Source organism: Melospiza georgiana, chromosome 26 (assembly GCF_028018845.1).
Source record: "Melospiza georgiana isolate bMelGeo1 chromosome 26, bMelGeo1.pri, whole genome shotgun sequence".
Taxonomy (NCBI): Eukaryota; Metazoa; Chordata; class Aves; order Passeriformes; family Passerellidae; genus Melospiza; species Melospiza georgiana.
Window position 1 is genome coordinate 7,191,525 of NC_080455.1, and position 16,041 is coordinate 7,207,565.

At 55.7% G+C, this 16,041-nt stretch overlaps 2 protein-coding genes across 3 annotated transcripts; one reads left to right on the plus strand and one right to left on the minus strand.

Annotated features, from left to right (window-relative positions):
- Positions 1 to 529: 529 nt before the first annotated feature.
- Positions 530 to 6,479, minus strand: COPE (COPI coat complex subunit epsilon). 2 transcript variants are annotated; one of them, XM_058040883.1, is made up of 10 exons: positions 6,333 to 6,479; positions 5,958 to 6,020; positions 5,197 to 5,303; positions 4,288 to 4,440; positions 4,048 to 4,101; positions 3,649 to 3,730; positions 2,975 to 3,091; positions 2,092 to 2,160; positions 1,341 to 1,415; positions 530 to 874 (listed from the first exon to the last, which is right to left on the minus strand). In XM_058040883.1, exons 1-10 carry the CDS (start codon positions 6,447 to 6,449, stop codon positions 827 to 829), a joined length of 885 nt encoding a protein of 294 aa, XP_057896866.1. In that variant the 5' UTR covers positions 6,450 to 6,479; the 3' UTR covers positions 530 to 826. The 2 variants fall into 2 exon arrangements, with proteins under 2 accessions (XP_057896866.1, XP_057896865.1); XM_058040882.1 differs by having other exon boundaries at positions 2,975 to 3,130.
- Positions 6,480 to 6,891: 412 nt separating this feature from the next.
- Positions 6,892 to 14,955, plus strand: DDX49 (DEAD-box helicase 49). The gene is made up of 13 exons (XM_058040873.1): positions 6,892 to 7,006; positions 7,275 to 7,398; positions 7,575 to 7,660; positions 8,042 to 8,163; positions 9,109 to 9,296; positions 9,893 to 10,033; positions 10,539 to 10,614; positions 10,696 to 10,772; positions 11,340 to 11,437; positions 12,145 to 12,219; positions 13,142 to 13,230; positions 13,352 to 13,423; positions 14,540 to 14,955. The coding sequence occupies exons 1-13, from the start codon at positions 6,892 to 6,894 to the stop codon at positions 14,741 to 14,743; spliced, it is 1,467 nt and encodes a 488-aa protein (XP_057896856.1). The 3' UTR covers positions 14,744 to 14,955.
- The last annotated feature ends 1,086 nt before the right edge of the window (positions 14,956 to 16,041 follow it).

A 16,041-nucleotide genomic window follows, 5' to 3' on the forward strand; every position in this document is an offset into this window, starting at 1 on the left:
GGATAGGGGATATTCCAGTGGGGATCTCTGCCACAGTAATCCCTAAAAAATCCAGGTTGGATCTGGTTTGGATTGTGGAAATTCCCATGGGAATCTCTGCCAAAATAATCCCTAAAAATCCAGGTTGGATCTGGTTTGGATTGTGGAAATTCCCATGGGAATCTCTGCCAAAATAATCCCTAAAAATCCAGGTTGGATCTGGTTTGGATTGTGGAAATTCCCATGGGAATCTCTGCCAAAATAATCCCTAAAAATCCAGGTTGGATCTGGCTGGGACTGGGGGAAAATCCCAAGGGGAACGGGCCATAATTCAAAAAAAAAAAAAAATCCTAAAATTCCTAAAAAATCCTAAAAAAATCCAGGTTGGACCCTGCAGGGATTGGGGAAATTCCCTTGGGGATTTCTGCCACAATAATTCCTAAAAAATCCAGGTTGGAGCCAGCAGGGGTTGGTGACAAGGACACTGCAGGAGGGACACCAGACTCAGCCTGAGCCTATTACAAGAAAATTATTTTTATTTATTTTTATTATTTTCATTTCTTTATTATTTTGGAGTTTTCCCTCTCGCCAGGGGCTTTCGTCCCAAAGGAATTGTCAGAAGGGCAGGAGATGATGCAGAATTTGGGATGGACCCTGGAGATGTTGGAATTTCCCCTCCCCGCCCTCACAGCAGGACCCAGAAGGGATTTTTGGGGTCCCAAAGGGAATTTCTGGGTTCCAAAAGGGATGTTTTGTGTTCCAAAAGGGATTTTTTGGGTCCCAAAGGGATTTTTTGTGTTCCAAAAGGGATTTTTTGGGTCCCAAAGGGATTTTTTGGGTGCCAGGCTCAGGCACTGGGTGCATACTGCAGGGCCAGGCGGTCAAAGTCGTTCTCCTGCAACCACAGCCAAAAATAAATGGAATTAATTAATCATTAATTAATCATTGAATAATGATTACCAATCAATCCCCCTCCAATTTACATTGATTATCTCTCCTCTAGCTGAACCCACCACAACCAGCTCCCTAAAACTAAATTAATTCCAATTTATCTCATTCCAATTCACACTAAATTAACAGCAAATCCCATTTATCCCTTTTTTTGTCTTTTGCTGCTTTTCCCTTCCCCTCTCCCCAAATTCCCTCTCCCATTTTTTTCCTGTTTCGAGTCCAAATTTCCACCTGGATTAAAAATCTGCATCTCAGAGCTTTTCCTCCAGCCTTGGGATTCCCAAAAGGGAAAACTGAACGAGACTGAGCTGCCCTCTGGGATTTAATTCCCCTGGCTCCATCAGACCGGGGGAAAATTCAATTTATTTGCTTTATTTCTGTTATTATTTCTATTTTCTGCCATCCCCTACCTTGGCCTGGTACTCCTGGATGAAGGGATGGTTTTTGTGAGCATCCTTCAGCTGGGACAGGTAACGATTGGTGACCTGGGGGGGACAAAAAGATTCAATTTTGGGATGGCAGAGTGGCACAAATCCCACCTCAATGTGGGTTTTTTACACCCAAAATCCTGATTTTCTCACTGTCCCAGTTCAAACCACGCACACACTTGAAATAAAGAATAAAACACTTCAAAAAAATCAACTTTCTGTGGTGGCTCCAAGTTAAAAAATTTAAATTCAGGAAGAGCTGAACCTGGAACTCCAAATGTTTCTCCTATCCAGGTTTTTTCCTCAATAATGTGGAATTCTGGAGTTCTGGAGTGGTTTGGGTTGGAAGGGACATCAAGGATCATTTAATTCCATGGGAAAAGCTAAATTCCCCAAAACCCCAAACAGTTCCCTGTGAGCTGCCCATCCCAAAATGGTCCTAAAATGATCCCATTTATTCCCAAAATTATTCCAGAATACTCCCATTTATCCCCAAAATGATCCCGTTTATCTCCAAAATTAGCCCAAAATTACCCCATTTATCCCCAAAATGACCCCATTTATCCCCAAAATGAGCCCCAAATTACCTCTTTTATCCCCAAAATTACCCCATTTATCGCCAAATGATCCCATTTATCCCAAAATGAGCCCAAAAGGACCCCATTTATCCCCCAAATTATCCCGTTTATTTCCAAAATGAGCCCAAAAGGAGCCCGTTTCCCCCAGGTCTCACCTCGGGGGCCTTGCCCAGGTGCTGGGACAGCACCACCAGGTTCAGCAGCGTCTCAGGGTGCCCACTGTCCTGCAAAAATGGGATTATCACAGCAAAAGGGGCTGGGGGATCCCTGGCAGGGATTTGGGGACTCTGGGCTGGGATCCCCAGGGAAATCCCTGCCTGCCCCAGGGCTGGGACCCACCTGGGATCGTGCAGGTGGAATGGAATGGGTGGAAAAATAAAATAAAATAAAATAAAATAAAATAAAATAAAATAAAATAAAATAAAATAAAATAAAATAAAATAAAATAAAATAAAATAAAATAAAATAAAATAAAATAAAATAAAATAAAATAAAATAAAGTAAAATAAAATAAAATAAAATAACCAATAAAATAACCAATAAAATAACCAACAAAATAACCAACAAAATAAAATAACCAACAAAATAACATACAAAACAAAATACTAGAAATGTGAAATAAAATATAAAATACTAAAATTAAAATAATAAAAATAAATAACCAATAAAATTTACTAAAATACAATACAACACAATAATCAAAATATAAAATAAAACACTATAAATGTGAAATAAAATAAAATACCATAGTGAATATATACCATATATATATATAAAATACCATAATGAATATATACCAAAATACCATAATGAAAAATACCATAATAAAATACCATAACCTGTCCCTCTGGGGCTGTCCCTTGTGCATCAGGGGGATTTCTCTGGGGCTGTCCCCTGTCCCTGTGGGGCTGTCCCTGTGGCTCTGTCCCCATCCCTGTCACTCTGTCCCTGTCCCTGTCCCCGTCCCTGTGTCCCTGTCCCTGTCACTCTGTCCCTGTGTCCCTGTCCCCGTCCCCAGGGCCCCCCGTGGGTCCCTACCTTGTCCAGGGCCTCCTGGAGCAGCCCCTCGGCCTCGTCCCAGCGGCCCTGGGCCATGGCGGCGGCCGCCTGCCCGTTGAGCAGCAGCAGCGAGGGGCTGTACCTGTCTGCCAGCTCCTGGAAGGTGTAGAAGGCGTCCTGCAGCTTCTCCCCGCCCTGGGACGGGACAGACACACGGACAGACACACAGACGGGGTCATCCCTGGGATGGGGAATCCTCGTTTACAGCCTTGGGGTCATCCCTGGGCTGGGGAATCCTCATTTACAGCCACAGGGTCGTGGGAATTCCTGATTTACAGACAGGATCGCTTCTGGGCTGGGAAATCTTTATTTACATCCTCAGGGTCATGGGACTTCCAGATCTCCATCCTTGGGGTCACTTCTGGGCTGGGGAATCCTGATTTACAGCCTCAGGGCCATGAGAACTCCCCCTTTCCATCCTCAAGGTAATTTCTGGGCTGGGAATTCCTGATTTCCACGCTCGGGGTCACCCCCAAACTCGGTGGTTTTGCCTCATTCCCAAACCCCTTTGGGAATATTCTGTGTCCTGGAGCCTGGATGGGGCAGCAGAGCAGCTCCCTGGGGAGCTGGAGATGTTTTGGGGCTGTTTTGGGGCTGTTCTGGGGATATTTTGGGGATATTTTGGGTCCATCTGGCTCCCCCTGGGTACCCACCAGGGCCAGGTTGACCCAGGCTGTGGCCAGCTGGGTCAGGGTGGCGTCCTCATCCTGCTCCTGCATCTTCTTCAGCTCCTTCCTGCAGGACAGGTGGGAACCACAAAGGAAAAGGGATCTCAGCACAAAATCCAACAAATCTGGGGTTTTCTCCTCAAGGTTTCTGGGGTTTATTGCACCAGGAGAGGCCTGGTTTGGCTCCTGGAAATGGGAACGGAGAAGGGAAAAGGGGAAAAGGGGGAAAAAGGGGAAAAAGGGGAAAAAGGGGAAAAAGGGGAAAAAGGGGAAAAAGGGGAAAAAGGGGAAAAAGGGGAAAAAGGGGAAAAAGGGGAAAAAGGGGAAAAAGGGGAAAAGGGAAAAAAGGAAATGAAAAAGGAAAAAGAGAAAGCCCAGTCCCACCTGGCCAGGTCGAGCCTGTCGAGCTTCAGCAGGATCTGGATCATCATGGCCAGGCTGCAGGGACAGAGCACAGGGGCTGAGCCAGCTGCAGTCACCCCAAACCCCACCTGGGGTGGTCCTGAGGGTCCCTCCCAACCCAAACTCTGAGCCTGTGACCCCATTGTGGGATGCCCTCATCATTCCAGGCTGTCCCCCCGGGGTTTTGGGGAGGATGTGAGCCCGTTTCTGGGGTCCCCTCACCATTCCAGGCTGTCCCCCTGGTGCAGGGCCCTCAGGGCAGCGTCGGGGTCCTGCTGGTGGCAGTAGATGGACGCTGCCATCAGCAGGAAGGTGCTGTTGGCCACGTCCACGCTCTTGGCCATCTTCTTGTCCAGCTCTGCCACGATGGAGTCCCTGGGAGGGACAAGGGAGAATGGGGGAGAAAATGATGGGAGGGGAATGGGAAAAAATGGGCGAGAAAATGGGGGAAAATTGGGAGAAAACAGGGAAGAATGAGGGGGAGAAAATGGGGGGGGGGGAATGGGATAAAATGGAGAAGAAATGGGGGAAAATGGGGAGAAAATGAGGGAGGAAATGGGAGGGAAAAAGGGGGAGGATGGGGGAGAAAAAGAGAGAGGAAAAAGGGAGAAAATGGTGGTGGGAGGAATGGGATAAAATGGAGAAGAAATGGGGGAAAAAGGGGCAAGAAAATGGGGAGTAAATGAGGGGGAAATGGGGGAGAAAATGGGAGGGAAAAAGGGGGAGAACAAAGGAGAAAATGGTGGTGGGAGGAATGGGATAAAATGAGGAAGAAAATGGGGGAAAATGGGGGAGAAAGGGGGGGGGGAAATGGTGGGGGGGGAAGGGGAAAAAATGGGGGAAAAAAAGGGGATAAAAGAGGAGATAAAAAAGGGGATAAAAGAGGAGAAGCTGTGGCTGCTCCACCCTTGGCAGTGCCCAAAGCCAGGCTGGAGCACCCTGGCAGGGACCCCTGGGCATCAAACCCCCCCAGAACCCCCTGGGACTGCAGGAACTGTGCCCATTCCAGCTTTGCTGCCACCCCACAGACCCCGCCAAGGGCTGGGACCCCCCAAATGCCCCCGGGAAGGGCTGGGACCCCCCAAATGCCCCCCGGGAAGGGCTGGGACCCCCCAACACCCCTCGGCTCACCTCTGGCTCTGGCTGTCGCTGGCCAGGAACTGAGCAAACATCCTGACAGACTGCAGCTCGGGGCTGGGGCTGCCCTGCAGCTCGTCCAGAACCACCCCAAACTTCCTCTGAAACACAGGAACGGGGAAGGGGGGGACAGGGCGAGGGAAAAAGGGGGAGAGAAAGGGAAAAGAAGGGGGGAAAGGAAAGAAAAGGAAAAAAAAGGGGGGGAAAGGGGGAAAAAGAAAGGGAGGGAAAAAAAAGAGGAAAAAAACAAGGAAAAAACCAAGGCAAAAAGAGAGAAAAAAAAAAAAAAAAAAAAAAAGGAAAAGGAAAAGACAAGGAAAAGAACAAGGACAAAACAAGGAAAACAACAAGGAAAACAACAAGGAAAATAAACAACAAGGAAAACAACAAGGAAAACAACAAGGAAAACAACAAGGAAAATAAACAACAAGGAAAATAAACAACAAGGAAAATAAACAACAAGGAAAATAAACAACAAGGAAAATAAACAACAAGGAAAATAAACAACAAGGAAAATAAACAACAAGGAAAACAACAAGGAAAACAACAAGGAAAACAACAAGGAAAAGAAGGGAGAGCAGGAAAAGAAGGAAAATCCAAAAAAGCAGGAGGGAAGGGAAAGAAGGGAGGTTGGGGTTTGAGCAGAACTCTGAAGGATCTGCAGGGACAGGACCCAGGGAAGGGATTTGGGATGGGATCCCAGGGCCCAGGGAAGGGATTTGGGAATCCCAGGGCTCTGCCCCTCCCAGGCTCACCTGGGCGATGTAGGATCGGAACAGGAACACGTCCCGCTCGGCCTCCTGCTGGGGGCTGCTGGGCTGGAAGGGAAATGGGGAATCCTCAGGGCTGTGGGGACCCCAAAACAGCCCCACACAAACCAGACCCATAAAACCAGCCCCACACAAACCCCCTCAGAAAACCACCCCACACAAACAGCCCCACACAAACCAGCCCCATAAAACCAGCCCCACACAAACCCCCTCAGAAAACCACCCCACACAAACAGCCCCACACAAACCAGCCCCATAAAACCAGCCCCATACAAACCCCCTCAGAAAACCACCCCACACAAACAGCCCCACACAAACCAACCCCCCGCCCCCGCCCCGGGAGCCGCGGCGGGCCCGGACCTTGGCGCGCTGGGCCTCGTTGATGGCGGCCTGGAAGGCGCCGATGTAGAAGTTGTTGCGGAGGTCGAACAGCTCGTCCGCCTCCCCCGCCGGGGCCGCGCCCGTCCCGGCCGCCATCGCCGCAGACACGAACCCGGAAGCGCCCGCGCCGCGCGGGCTGCCGGGAGCCGCCGTCGCCATGGGAACCGCCAATAGCAACGCGAGGAGCGGGAGACGTCAGCAAAAAGCGACGTGTAGGCGGGGTCAGGGCGAGACGGCCAATGAGCGGAGTGCGCTGCGGTGACGTCATCAGGGCGGGGTTTGAGAGAGTCGACCAATGAGCGACGAACACGGCTCTGACGCATTGGGGCGGGGTTAGAGCGAGCCAGCCAATGAGCTGTGCGCGCGGCGGTGACGCCATCGGGGCGGGGTTAGAGAGCCGGCCAATGAATGGTGAGAATGGCACTGACGCCATCGGGGCGCGCGGCGCCGCGCGTGGGCGGGGTCAGAGCCAGCCGGCCAATGAGCGGCGCGCACAGCGGTGACGCCATCAGAACGCGCGGAAGCGGCGGAGCGCGGCATGGCGGAGTTCCGTGCGCTCGGGCTGGCGCCGTGGCTGGCGGAGCAGGCCCGGCAGGTGGGGCTGCTGCGGCCCACGCCCGTGCAGGCCGCCTGCATCCCGGCCGTGCTGCAGGGTGAGCGCCGCGACCGGGAACGGCCCCGGGACGGCCATGGGCGGGCTCCGGTCCTTCCCGGGAACGCCGCTCCCGGTCCCCGTCCCACCCCCGGGACCGGCCCCTCAGGGTCCCCATCCCTCCTTCGGGCTCGGCCGTTCTCCCCCTGTGCCCCTTTCCTCGGTCCCGGTCCGGCCGTTCCCCTCCCAGTTCTCGGTCCCGTTCCCATTCCCCGTTCCCGGTTCCCGTTTCCGTTCTCCGTTCCCGCTGACTCCCCGTTTCCCCGCAGGCCGGGACTGCCTGGGCTGTGCGCAGACGGGCAGCGGGAAGACGGCGGCGTTCGTGCTGCCGGTGCTGCACGTGCTGGCCCAGGACCCGTACGGCATCTTCTGCCTCGTGCTCACCCCCACCCGGTACCGGCACCGCGGGGGGACCCGGGGGCAGCTCTGGGGGGAGTCCTGGGGGGGTCCCGGGGAACCGGGGGGAGCCAGAGAGAGCCCCGGGGCAGGACTGGGGAGGGTCCCGGGGAGCCCTGGGGAGTTCTGGGGACCCCCCGGTGCCGCTGACCCGCTCTCCCCTCCCCGTGCAGGGAGCTGGCGTACCAGATCGCAGAGCAGTTCCGCGTGCTGGGCAAACCCCTGGGGCTCAAGGACTGCGTGGTGGTGGGGGGGCTCGGTGAGTATGGGGGGCACTGGGGGGCACTGGGGGGCTCGGTGAGTATGGGGGGCACTGGGGGTCCTGCCCCGTTCCCAGTGCTCCCACTGTTCCCATTCCCAGTGATCCTGTCATTCCCAGCCCATTGTCTGTCTGTCCGTCTGTCCGTCCCAGACATGGTGTCCCAGCCCCATTCCCATTGTCTGTCTGTCTGTCTGTCCATCCCAGCCATGGTGTCCCAGCCCCATTCCCATTGTCTGTCTGTCTGTCCGTCCCAGCCATGGTGTTGCAGCCCCAGGCTCACATCCCCATTGTCTGTCTGTCTGTCTGTCCGTCCCAGACATGGTGTTGCAGCCCCAGGCTCACATCCCCATTGTCTGTCTGTCTGTCTGTCCGTCCCAGACATGGTGTCGCAGGCCCTGGCCCTGTCCCGCAGGCCCCACGTGGTCGTGGCCACCCCCGGGCGCCTGGCCGACCACCTGCGCAGCTCCAGCACCTTCAGCCTCAGCAAGCTCCAGTTCCTGGTGAGCCCCAAATCCCCCTGGGGCTCCTGGGGCGATTTCCAGGGATCCCGAGGGGTTCCCTTCATCCTTGGGGGCATTCCTGGCAATCCTGAGGGGTTCCCTTCATCCTTGGGGCCGTTCCTGGGTATCCTGAGGGGTTCCCTTCATCCTTGGGGGCGTTCCCAGGAATCCCGAGGGGTTCCCTTCATCCTTGGGGGTTTTCCTGGGTATCCCGAGGGGTTCCCTTCATCCTTGGGGCCATTCCTGGTTATCCTGAGGGGTTCCCTTCATCCTTGGGGGCGTTCCCAGGAATCCCGAGGGGTTCCCTTCATCCTTGGGGCCATTCCTGGGTATCCCGAGGGGTTCCCTTCATCCTTGGGGGCATTCCTGGGTATCCCGAGGGGTTCCCTTCATCCTTGGGGCCATTCCTGGCAATCCCGAGGGGTTCCCTTCATCCTTGGGGGCATTCCTGGGAATCCTGAGGGGTTCCCTTCATCCTTGGGGCCATTCCTGGCAATCCCGAGGGGTTCCCTTCATCCTTGGGGGCATTCCTGGGAATCCTGAGGGGTTCCCTTCATCCTTGGGGCCATTCCTGGCAATCCCGAGGGGTTCCCTTCATCCTTGGGGCCATTCCTGGCAATCCTGAGGGGTTCCCTTCATCCTTGGGGGCGTTCCTGGGTATCCCGAGGGGTTCCCTGGCTGGGTTCCTGGCAATCCTGAGGGATTTCATGGGAGAATTCCTTGGGTTTCCCTGCTGGGTTCCCTGGCTGGGTTCCTGGCAATCCCGAGGGGTTCCCTCCATCCCTGGGCCCGTTTCCTGGGTTCCCTGGTGCATTCCCTGCGGGGTTCCCTGTGCACCCTGGGCTCCCAGGGTTTCCCTGGTGGCTCCCAGGGTTTCCCCGGTGGCTCCCAGGGTTTCCCTGGTGTCTCCCTGGCATTCCCACCCTCTGAGGGTGCCGTGCCCAGGTTCTGGACGAGGCTGACCGCCTGCTGGAGCAGGGCAGCGCCGATTTCAGCGCGGACCTGGAGCTGATCCTGGGCGCGGTGCCCGCGCGCCGCCAGACGCTGCTGTTCAGCGCCACCCTGACGGGCACCCTGTGCCAGCTGCGGGGCCTGGCTGCCAACAGCCCCTTCTTCTGGGAGGCCTCGGCCCCGTGAGTGCCCGGGGTCCCCCTGTTTGCCCGGGGCTTGGCTCCTTCTGCTGCCTTTTCCTGCGCCGGCACTGCTGAGGCGCTGCCAGGGATTTGGGGGTGTTGGCAGAAGGACGTGGAGGGGATGGAGAATTCCTGAGGGAGCTGGGGGAGGGCTGGAGAATTCCTGAGAGTTGGGAATTCCTGAGGTGAGGGGGCTGGGAAAGAGCTGAATGATCTCTGGGAAAGGGCTGCAGAATTCTTGAGAGAGATGAGAAAGGCATTGGAGAGCTCTTGAGGGAGTTGGGAATTCCTGAAGGGGCTGGGAAAGGGCTGGAAAATCTCAGGGATGGGGCTGGAGAATTCCTGAGGAGCTGGGAAGGGGCCCAGCCTGGAGCAGAGCAGGATCAGATCAGGGGCACGTTCCCGAGGCCCACAGGTCCCCAAAAGGAGGGGACACCAGCAGGCTCCCAGGGACACCAGGACAGGAGGGAGCAGCCCCAGGTGGGACCTCGGCAGGAATTTCCTCGTGGAAAGGGCAGTCCAGGGCAGGGCTGGGGGTGCCGGGGGTGATCCTGGGGGGCTTTTCCAGCCTCATGTCCCTGTCCCTGTCCCTGCAGGGTGAGGACAGTGGAGGGGCTGGAGCAGAGGTACCTGCTGGTGCCCGAGGCGCTCAAGGACGCCTACCTGGTGCACCTGGTGCAGAGCTTCCAGGACCAGCACGAGGACTGGGCCATCATCATCTTCACCAAGACCTGCAAGTGAGAGCCTGCTCCTTTTCCTGTTCCCTTTTCCTGCTCCTTTTCCTGTTCCCTTTTCCTGCTCCTTTTCCTGTTCCCTTTCCTGCTCCTTTTCTTCCTCATTTCCTGCTCACCTTTCCCTTTCCTGTTCCTTTTCCTGCTTCTTTTCCTCCCCCTTTTCCTGCTCCCTTTTCCCTTTCCGGTTCCTTTTCCTGCTCCTTTCCATCCTCCCTTTCCTTCCTCCTTTACCTGCTCCCTTTCCCTGCTCCTTTCCTTCCTCCTTTTCCTCCTCCCTTTGCCTCCTCCTCTTCTCCTCCCTGTCCCAGTTTTCCCACCCCAGGAATTGTCCCAGGCCATGCTGGAGCACTCTGGGATAGTGGGAGATGTCTTAAAGGAGGGGAAAAATGAGGATTTTGGGAATTACACCCGGAAATGTGAAGTGTCCCAGTCCCTGCCTGTCCCAGCCCCGTCCTGCTCCATCCCCTGGTGCCTCCTGAGGATTTTCCTGATGTTCCCTCCCCTGCAGGGACTGCCAGGTGCTGAACATGATGCTGAGGAAGTTCAGCTTCCCCTCCGTGGCCCTGCACTCCATGATGAAGCAGGTGAGGGCAGCAGGGCCCTGCCGGGGGCTGCTCCCGCCTGGCATCTCCTCCCAGCCCTCACCTGGAATGTTCCCCTCACAGAAGCAGAGATTTGCAGCTCTGGCCAAGTTCAAGTCCAGCATCTTCAAGATCCTCATTGCCACAGACGTGGCTGCCAGGTAAAGCCAGAGCTCTCCCCCCTGGGTTTGTTCACTCAGGCTGGGTTTAGCCAGAGCAGACCCTCAAATACCCCAGATTTGTGTGGGACAGGCTCTTCCCAGCCTGACTGAGCTGGGTTTGGGGCCTGGGGGTGCTGAGGCTCTGCCCAGGGAGGGTTTGGGGGGTCCTGAGGGGCTCCTGGGGCTGCTCCAAGGGAGCAGGGGAGTGTTGAACCCTGAGGAAGGAATTAGGGAATTATTGAGCTCTGATGAGCTGGGGAATTGTTGAGCTCTGAGAGAGGAATTAGGGGATTGTTGAACCCTGAGGAAGGAATTAGGGAATTGTTATGAGGAAAGAATTTCTCCTCCAACCAGCCAACAAAGGCTTTATCCCTGGGATTCTGGGGCTTTTGGAGAAGGCAGGAATTGAGCAGATCCCTGCCCCAGTGGCAGTGTCCCTGCCCAAGGCAAGGCAAGCACTAAACGTGTGTTAATGTCCCTCCCACCCCAAGCACTGTGCCATTTGACAGTCCTGTGCTATTTAAGCTGTTTTCCTCACCTGGCTGTGCTTTTCCCCCTGGACTGCAGAGGTTTGGACATCCCAGCAGTGCAGGTTGTCATCAACCACAACACGCCAGGGCTGCCCAAGATCTACATCCACCGCGTGGGACGCACGGCCCGGGCAGGTCAGGGGCTCACCATGGGGGACAGAGCCTGGGGAGGGGACACAGGGCACCCCCACAGCACCCTCAGCTCCGTGTGCATGCCTGGAAGGGAGGGGAGCCATCAGGAGAATGCTCAGGATGCACAAAGGAACGGAGCAGGACAGGGCTGGGACAGGCAGGCACTGCCCAGGGTGCTCCAGCATGGCCTGGGACAGTTGCAGGGGCACCTCCCATTTCTGCCTTTGATTCCCAAAATCCTCATTTTTCCCCTCCTTTAAGACACCTCCCACTATCCCAGAGGGCTCCAGAATAACCTGGGACAATTCCTGGGGTGGGAAAAGTGGCACAGCTCCAGGGACACCTCTCATTTCTGTCTTTAATTCCCAAAATCCTCATTTCCCCTTTGTTTATGACACCTCCAACAATCCTGAGGTGTTCCAGCATGGCCTGGGGCAATTCCAGGGATGGGACAGGCAGGGACACCTTCCATTTTTGCGTGTAATTCCCAAAATCCTCGTTTTCCCCCTCCTTTAAGACACCACTGGGGTCCTGCCCTGGGCGTGTGAGGGTGGATCACAGCTCCCTGCTGGTTCTGACGGGATCATTAATGGGATTTTCAGGGCCAGCAGAGCTCTCCCATTGTGGCTCCTGGGCACACATGGGAGTGCCCTGGGTCCATTCCCCTGTGCCTGCCAGGATTGTCCCATCCCTGTTTTTAACCCTTTCAGGGAGGAAGGGCATGGCCATCACCCTGGTGACACAGTACGACATCCACCTGGTGCACGCCATCGAGGAGGAGATCAGTGAGTGGGGCTGGGCCCTCCTTCCCCTTTCCCCTTCCCAGAGCTGCTCCATCCCTGGTTTGGGGTCCCTGGCTGGCTCAGGCAGGACCCTGCTCGTGTCCCTGCTGCTTTTGGTGGAGCAGAAATTGTGTGGAGCTGTTCTTGACGAAAGCAGCTGCTTCCTCAAAAACAGGGTTCACCTTCCCTGTTCCCATCTTCACATTCCCCATTCCACTCCTCAGGTTCACATTCCCTGTTCTGCTCTTAAGGATGTGGAGCCATTCCATTCCTAGTCCTCATTCCAATCTTCAGATTCCCTATTCCAATCTTCAGGTTCACATTCCCCGTTCCATGTATCAGGGTCCCCATTCCCCTCCTCAGCACCCCATTCCCTATACTTATATTCTTTTGGGAAGCAGCTCCTGGAGCCCCAGTGCTGCAGGAGATGCAGAGGGGAGCCCCGAGGGCAGCAACCCCACCTTGAACCACAGAAAAGCCCACCTTGAACCACAGAAAACCCCACCTTGAACCACAGAAAATCCCATCTTGAACCACAGAAAACCCCACCGGTACCCCCAGGCTGTGCTGGGTGTCCCCTGACGGTTTGGGGTTTGTCACCCTCGTGTCCCCAGAGCTGCAGCTGCCCGAGTTCTCTGTGGGGTTTGTCACCTGCTGGCTTTGTCACCTGTGGGCTTTGTCCCTTTGTCCCTTTGGGGTTTGTCACCTGTGGGCTTTGTCACCTGTGGGGTTTGTCCCTTTGGGGTTTGTCACCCGTGGGCTTTGTCCCCTCGTGTCCCCAGAGCTGCAGCTGCCCGAGTTCTCGGTGGGGTTTGTCACCTGTGGGGTTTGTCCCTTTGGGGTTTGTCCCTTTGGGGTTTGTCACCTGTGGGGTTTGTCCCTTTGGGGTTTGTCACCCGTGGGCTTTGTCCCCTCGTGTCCCCAGAGCTGCAGCTGCCCGAGTTCTCGGTGGAGGAGCAGCTGGTGCTGGACATCCTGACCCAAGTGAACGTCACCAGGAGGGAGTGTGAGATCGTGAGTGGCCCTGGGGGAGCTGGATTTGGGTCTCTTCCCCCCCTGTGGTTTTTGGGTTTTTTCAGGGGTTTTTGCTGCTCAGGGCTGAGGTTTGTGGCTCTGCTGCTCTTCCCTTTGCCAGGAGCTGGAGGGGATGGATTTTGATGAGAAGAAGGAAATCAATAAGAGGAAACAGATGATCCTGGAGGGGAAGGTGAGAGCTGCTGCTCGATGGGCTGGTGAAATGTGGGAAAGGGAAGGGGAAGGACAGTCCCTCCTCCTTTTACCTTCCTTTTGCCTTCCCTTCCCTGCTGGGCTTCCCTTCCCTTCCGGGCCTGTCCCCATCCTGTCCCCAGTGTCCTGGCTGTGTCCTGGGTGTGTCCCCAATGTCCTGAGCTTGTCCCCAATGTCCCAATCGCCAGTGTCCCGGGTGTGTCCCCGATCCCGGTGTCCCAGTGTCTGTCCCTCAGCACCCGGAGCCGGAGGCGCGGCGCAGGGCGGAGCTGTCCCCAGTGTCCCCTGTCCCCAATGTCCTCAATGTCCCTGGTGTCCCTGTTCCTCAGGACCCAGAGCAGGAGGGCCACAGGAAGGCAGAGCTGTCCCCAGTGTCCCCAATGTCCCTCAGGACCCGGAGCAGGAGGCCCGCAGGAGGGCGGAGCTGTCCCCAATGTCCCCAATGTCCCCCAGGACCCGGAGCAGGAGGCCCGCAGGAGGGCAGAGCTGTCCCCAATGTCCCCAATGTCCCCAATGTCCCCAGTGTCCCCAATGTCCCTGTGTCTGTCCCCCAGGACCCGGAGCAGGAGGCCCGCAGGAGGGCAGAGCTGTCCCCAATGTCCCCAGTGTCCCCAGTGTCCCCAATGTCCCTCAGGACCCGGAGCAGGAGGCCCGCAGGAGGCCAGAGCTGTCCCTGGTGTCCCCAATGTCCCCAATGCCCCAATGTCCCTGTGTCTGTCCCTCAGGACCCGGAGCAGGAGGGCAGAGCTGTCCCCAATGTCCCCAGTGTCCCCAATGTCCCCCAGGACCCGGAGCAGGAGGCCTGCAGGAGGGCGGAGCTGTCCCCAGTGTCCCCAATGTCCCCAATGTCCCCCAGGACCCGGAGCAGGAGGCCCGCAGGAGGGCAGAGCTGTCCCCAATGTCCCCGGTGTCCCCAATGTCCCCAATGTCCCCCAGGACCCGGAGCAGGAGGCCCGCAGGAGGGCAGAGCTGTCCCCAATGTCCCCAATGTCCCCAGTGTCCCCAATGTCCCCCAGGACCCGGAGCAGGAGGCCCGCAGGAGGGCAGAGCTGTCCCCAATGTCCCCGGTGTCCCCAATGTCCCCAATGTCCCCCAGGACCCGGAGCAGGAGGCCCGCAGGAGGGCAGAGCTGTCCCGGATCCGGAGCAGGAACAGGGAGTGCCGGCAGAAGCTGCAGCAGAGCCTGCACAGGAGGAGGCAGCTGCAGCTCCGCAGGAAACTGCACAAGAGCACGGAGAGGAGGAGGAGGAAGATGGAGAAGGAGAAGGAGAAGGAGAAGGAGGAAAAGGAGGAGCAGTGATGTGGCTGGGCCCGGCCCAGAGTGCCCTGGAATTGCTGCAGCTTTGGGAAAACTGGGACTGAACTCTTGAATGTGGGAAAAAAACAATGCTGGGGAGGAGGGAAGGATCCCAGAACCACTGGGATTGGGATTGGGATTGGGTTGGGAGGAGCTCAGGGCTCATCCAGTCCCAGCCTGGCCTTGGACATCCCAGGGATCCAGGGCAGCCTCAGCTCCTCTAGGAATTCCAGCGCAAATATCACCCAGATTCCCATTTCCAGTTTAAATCCATTCCCTGTCCCTGGAATTCCCGTCCCAAATCCATTCCCTGTGCCCTGTAATTCCATCCCAAATCCCAGACCCATTCCCTGTGCCCTGTAATTCCATCCCAAATCCCAGACCCATTCCCTGTGCCCCTCATGCCAAACCCTCTCCAGCTCCTTTGGAGCCCCTTCCCCCTCTGGAAGCAGCTCCAAGTTTTCCTTGGATGCCCCCTCTGTGCTCAGGGGGAATCTCCAAGAGCTTTTCCCTGCTCATCCCGCTCTCCTGTGTGATTAATTTATCCCGTTATTAACGCTCTGGCTGCCTTGTGAATAATTAAAATGCTCATTTGTGAGGCCTCAGCCAGGAGGGCGCTGGGATGGAGCTGCTGCCAGACACAAAAATAATGCACAAAATTCTGCTGCCACACACAAAACGCACAAAAATGCACCAAGTGCTGCTGCCAGACACAAAACTGCAGCTTTGTCACCTCTGCAGCACAAGGTTTCCACTTCGGAAGCACAAAAATAAGGAATTAATCAGGGTAAAGAGGTTAATAAGGAATTAATCAGGGCTGCAGAGGGAGGTGTTGGTGCCCCTGCTCTGAAACACAACCAAAAAATAAATAAAATCCCCTGGAAATGGCTGGAATCGGAACCAAAATCCTGTGGAACTGGGGCTCTGGAGCAGCCCAGGGAAGCCGAGGGAATTGCTGGTGATAAATGGGATTTTATCAGCGAGGAAGGAGAGAACCCAGAGCCATCCATCACAGCCTGGACAAAGCTTTTGTTATTCCCAATGCTGAGCACAGCCCTGAGCTGCTCCACAAGGATTTCCAGAAGGTTCTGGCAAGGATCAGAGGGACCCTGGGCTGGCACTGCCTCAGGGACAGCCCCAAACCTGCTGGGAAAATGGGTTTTTTGTGCATTTTTGTGTCAATTTTGTGCATTTTTTGTGTCCATTTTGTGTCAATTTGCAATGGAATCAGCAAATGCTGATTGGATCTGCTGTGTCCAAAACAGACACAAAGAAAGGTTTTGGAACTTTCTGACCAAAAA